This window comes from Erythrolamprus reginae, chromosome 6 (assembly GCF_031021105.1).
Source record: "Erythrolamprus reginae isolate rEryReg1 chromosome 6, rEryReg1.hap1, whole genome shotgun sequence".
NCBI lineage: Eukaryota > Metazoa > Chordata > Lepidosauria > Squamata > Dipsadidae > Erythrolamprus > Erythrolamprus reginae.
In genome coordinates, this window is record NC_091955.1 from 9,614,599 (window position 1) to 9,619,899 (window position 5,301).

General features: G+C 44.3%; 1 protein-coding gene across 1 annotated transcript in view; it reads left to right on the forward strand.

Moving 5' to 3' along the window:
* The window catches only part of CD9 (CD9 molecule), a 50,926-nt gene extending 45,847 nt beyond the window's left edge, over positions 1–5,079 (forward strand). The window contains exons 6-8 of the mRNA XM_070755225.1: positions 1–46; positions 1,638–1,721; positions 4,684–5,079. The exon at positions 1–46 is cut by the window's left edge and continues 23 nt beyond it. Coding sequence (XP_070611326.1) covers positions 1–46; positions 1,638–1,721; positions 4,684–4,749 — 196 coding nt within the window. The 3' untranslated portion in view covers positions 4,750–5,079. The remainder of the gene's footprint in view (positions 47–1,637; positions 1,722–4,683) is intronic.
* The last annotated feature ends 222 nt before the right edge of the window (positions 5,080–5,301 follow it).

Here is a 5,301-nt window from a genome sequence, read left to right on the forward strand (position 1 = left end):
CCCTCCCAAATCTGAGCATCAGGATACCTGTCCGGAAAAATACACAGTACGTGTTGGGGCGGAAAGTGTAAATTTGTATTTTGACTTGCAGGCATTATGTATTCTCAGATTTTATTTTTATTTTTGTTTAGAGAAGGAGATTATATTTTGGGTATACAGTGATCCCTCGATTTTCGCGGGGGTTGCGTTCCCAGACTGCCCGCGAAAGTCGAATTTCCGCGAAGTAGAGATGCGGAAATAAAAACACCATTTTTGGCTATGGACAACCAAAAACTACCCCCACGCACCCTTTCCCAAGGCCGCACAAGGAGCCGGGCTTGAAGTTGGGGGCGGGGAGCGATGAAAGTGCGGAGGCCGGCAAAGATTGTTTTGAATGTTGGCCCCCCTGCCCCCCCCAGCGTCTCCACCCCCCCTTGCCGCTACCCCCTAATCCGCCCCTCTCACTGGCTTTCTTGGGGCATGGGTCCTCCTGCAGCAGCGCTGGTGGCTACGGCTTCTCGTCCTCCTCATTCGGCCGCTAGCCGCTCTGAGTGCTTTTGAGAATGCCTGCCCCGCCCCTCTCGCAGTCCCTTAGCTGAGAGCGCTTTCGTCCCAGATGTCAGCGAGGGGGCTGCAGGAGAGGCGGGGCAGGCGTTCTCACAGAGAGAGTAACAGACAGAGCGAGATAGAAAGGAGAGAGGGAGAGAGAGAGCAAGAGATGGGGAGAGTGGAAGGTAGAGAGAGAGAAATGATAGAAAAAAGGGGAGAAAAAAGAGAAATGAGAAAATGATTGAAGCAGAGAATGACAGGAAAGAGAGAGAAAGAGAGAAGTGACTCTTGTTGATGACGTATGATGTCATCGGGTGGGAAAAACCGTGGTATAGAAAAAAACTGCAGAGTATTTTTTAATTAATATTTTTGGGAAAACCATGGTATAGCCGTTTTGCGAAGTTTGAACCCGCGAAAATCGAGGGATCACTGTATGCCGGATTTCAATGCCGTCGTAACTTCGAATGGTCACTAAATGAATGGTCGTAGGTCGAGGGCTACCTGTAGTATATTGTGGAAGAGCCTTTCATTAAACACTGTGTAGGCCAGGAGTGTCAAACTCAAGGCCCCTGGGTCAAATCTGGGTGGGGTGCTTAAATCTGGCAGCTCTGGAAACAAGGAAGTGGGAGGGAGGAAGGAAGGAAGGAAGGAAAGAAGGAAGGAGATTTTAAGGAGTGAGGATGGGTCTGAGGAAAGTCCTGCCTAGCACTTGGCCATCAGTGGTCCCCCTGATATGAATGATGTCAAGCTGGCCATGCCTCCCCCCACTCCCAAGGTCAAACACAACCCTGATGTGGCCCTCAATGAAATCAAGTTTGACACCTATGGTGTAGGCCAGGGGTAGGTAAAGTTGGCTCTTCTATGACTTGTGGACTTCAACTTCCAGAATTCCTTAGCCCATCATGTTAACTCAGGAATTCTGGGAGTTGAAGTCCACATGTCATAGAAGAGCCAACTTTGCCTACCCCTGGTGTAGGCCAATATAAATTATTTTTTAAAAAGATGGTGGCCAGGACACAGAACTCTTAAGCAAGAGTATTACAAAAATGGCATCTAAAATATTTGGAGTGTGCAATTAAGTCAAAGGATACAATCCCTTTCTCTTCCAGCCATGCAATGACGCTATTGATGACTTCTTCAAAAACAAGATGAATATCATTGCAGCCGTGGGCATTGGAGTTGCTGTGGTGATGGTAAGTTGTGGCTGTTGTATACCGTTTGGTATCCTGACTTAACGACAAATCGGGGCATTTCTTTCATGAGATATGTAAGCTGACCAAGTGGAAGACTGCAAGCATCAATTGATGATGGGAACCATGCCTTCCGCATAAGGTCCGTGGAAGAACACTGGTCCCTATCTAACAAAATGAAATTCCGTGTCGATAAAAGAAAGGTTTTACACAGAAGCAAGAAGAAAAAAAAGATTACCTAGCTATAGACTGGGAAAAACTGAGCTTAATGCCAGCAAATGTGAGAGAGATCTTGGAATCCTGATAGACAATCATATAAATATGAGCCAACAGTATGCAGCAGCAGCCAAAAAAAACCACAATTGAATCCTAGGCTGCATTAAGAATAGGATAGAATTAAGATCACGTGAGCTTGTAGTCTGCTTTACAAAATCTTGGTAAGACTGTCTGGATATATGCAGAGCTACGCAAGAGGACTAGATAAGATACCAGAATATAATGTGGCAATTTAAGAACCAGATAAATGACGAAGACACGTTTGTAGAAAACAATAGTTTACTCGTCAGTGCAAAATGTCTTGTACTTCAGTCTTCTATATACAGGAATTTATATTAGCTATATTCAGCTTACTTAAAAATAGACACTGTTCTGTCAGGCTCTCTGGTAGACTTCTCAAAAAAATTCACAGGTACAAATTTCAGACACACACACGTTTGAAAATTCAAAACAATGTTCTTTATAATGAAAATTCACTTAAACCAAGCCCTCTTTTGGTATAGCAAAGAGCACTGGTCTCCAAACAAACTGGTAATCTGTACAAATCCCTTATCAGTTCTGAGATACTTAGCTTGCAGCTGTGAGGCAATTCACAGCCCTTCATCTTTCACAAAGTGAAACACACTTTGCTCTGGTTTAGTTTCAAAGCGGGGGGAAATCAGCACACAAAAGGTCAAAGTCAGTAAAGCAGTCATGAAACACAACGATCAGATAATCCTCCACAATGGCCAAACCCACAGGCTTCTATTTATAGCAGCCTCACTAATCACCCCAGCCCCACCCAACCACAGGTGGCCTCATTTTCTTTGATAATAATCTCTCAGTTGTTGTTGCCTATGCATCACTCTCCGCATGCGTGGCTGTATCATTAACTCTTGTTCTGAATCCAAGGAGGAGCTAGATAATTGATCTCCTTCTGAGCTGTCTGCCACACTCTCCTCCTCCCTGTCACTCATGTCTTCTTGGTCAGAGGAGCCTTCATCAGCAGATTCCACCGGGGGCAAAACAGGCCTGCAGCATGTGGATGTCTCCCCCACATCCACAGTCCTTGGGGAAGGAGCTGGGCCAGAGCTAACCAAACAGATACTAAACCAATTCAGGTTACAAGTAGATACTAAACCGATCCAGGTTTCTAATAGATACTAAACCAATCCAAGTTTCTTCGTATCACTGCCGCTACTCTACTCAATATTTAACTCATGCTCAAACTGTTCCAGCCAGCCAACAATAACCATCAACAGCAAGCAACAGCAGACGACAGAAAGATAATCATGCTGAAGTTGATTTACATCTTATAATGCTCTGGCCCAATCAGATTGCACTTCACACCCTATGACTCAGCATTAATATGCTTATATTTAAACCTTTTACCTTATATGGTAATACAGTAATACCTCGTCTTACGAACTTACTTGGTTCCGGAAGGTGGTTCGTAAGGCGAAAGGTTTGTAAGACGAAACAATGTTTCCCATAGGAAACAATGTAAAAGCGATTAATGCATGCAGGGGAGGGGGGAATCGCAAAATGGCACTCCGCTGGGCACCGCCGCCCAGCTGTCACCTTTTAAAACAGCCGGTGGGCTTCTTGGCGTTCCCGAACCTGAACCCGGAACTTCGGGTTCGGGAGGCCACCGGGAAGCGCTGCCACCTGGCTGTCACCTTCTGAAACAGCTGGGGGGCTTCTCGGCGTTCTCCCGAACGCCGAACCCGGAAGTTCGGCAAAAGTCCAACTGCTTCTGGACCAGAGGGTGGGCCACCTGCGAGGGAAGGGGGCCGGAGGTCGGGAGGAGGGCTCAGCCAGGACCCCTAAGAGGCGAGGCAGCTCAAAAGTTCGGGTTTGGGTTCCAGAGGCCGCGGAGAAGCGCCCGGCTATTTCAGAAGGTTACAGCTGGGCGGTGCTGCCCAGTGGAGCATCGTTTTTGCGATCGGCAGCGGTGTTTTCGGCCAATCTGGAGGCTGAAAACGGAGGTGGGGAATCCCAATAGGGAATTCCATGGGCGGAGCTTTGACGTCACGAAGACGTCCTTCCTGGAGGCCACGTTTCGACCTCAAGCATCTTGCAGTGTGTGCCTCTCCATTCTCTGGGTCCCTGGTTGCCAAATGAGTTGCAAAGGTTTGCGCTTTTTGTGCTTCATTAAGTCCAGGGTCAACGCAGCAGTCTACCGGGAGATTTTTGGAGCACTCTATACTTCCATCCACAGACAAGCTTTATGGGGAGGGTGACTTAAATTTTTCCAGCAGGACTTGGCTCCTGCCCACACTGCCCAAAGCACCAAAACCTGTTTCAACGACCGTGGGATTACCATTCTTGATTGGCCATCAAACTCGCCTGACCTGAACCCCATAGAGAATCTATGGGGCATTGCCAGGAGAAAGATCAGAGACATAAGACTGAGCAATGCAGGAATGACTTAATTACGCTACAATTGAACATGAATGTAAACTTTCTCCCAATTTTGAGCCTCTTGGTTTAATAGTTGTGGTTCCATTTATTTTTAGACAGTAAAACTCTTGTCAACATTTACTTTAAACTTTAAGGACCAAGTCCTGGAATGCTGAACCGGCTACTTAACGTTTACTAATATTTCAAGTTGTTTTTTTTTAAAAAAGCATGCATGAATTCTCTGGTTTGCCTTGCAACGTATGAAGTTTTGCAAAACGTGTCTATGTTAATTTTATTTCTTTTTCAGATCTTTGGTATGATCTTCAGCATGATTCTTTGCTGTGCTATCAGAAGAGACCGAGAGATGGTCTGAAGCCATTTTAGAAGGTCTCCTCCATTCATCCAAAGAATCTCCAGTTATTAACTTTGCATTTTTAAATAGCATTTCTAAAAGTATATATTTCGTTTTTAAAAGGCTTTATTTAGTTTGGATGTTCTTTTTTTTTTTTTTGGCTCTGTAAGTTTATAAATTTTAAAAGGAATCTACTCTTGGAAAAGTACTATATTTGTAAAGCTAAAGCCCAGCCCTTCTTGTACATAAAGTATTTTGTTTCTAAATTGACCGTCTTGCTTCCTTTAAGCTTAAAACTGGGATGTAATTTAAGTTGGAGAAATTTTCATACTTAATAAAGATTTAAGACCACGTTTGGTAAAAGAAGTCTTTTTTCAACCTCTAGTTATAGTCTATTAGATTTGTATTTATTTATTTACTTACTTACTTACTTACTTACTTACTTACTTACTTACTTACTTACTTACTTACTTACTTACTTACTTACTTACTTACTTACTTACTTATTGGATTTGTATGCCGCCCCTCTACCGATTTTAACTTGTCAGTTGGCCTGGTTTTTCATACAACATC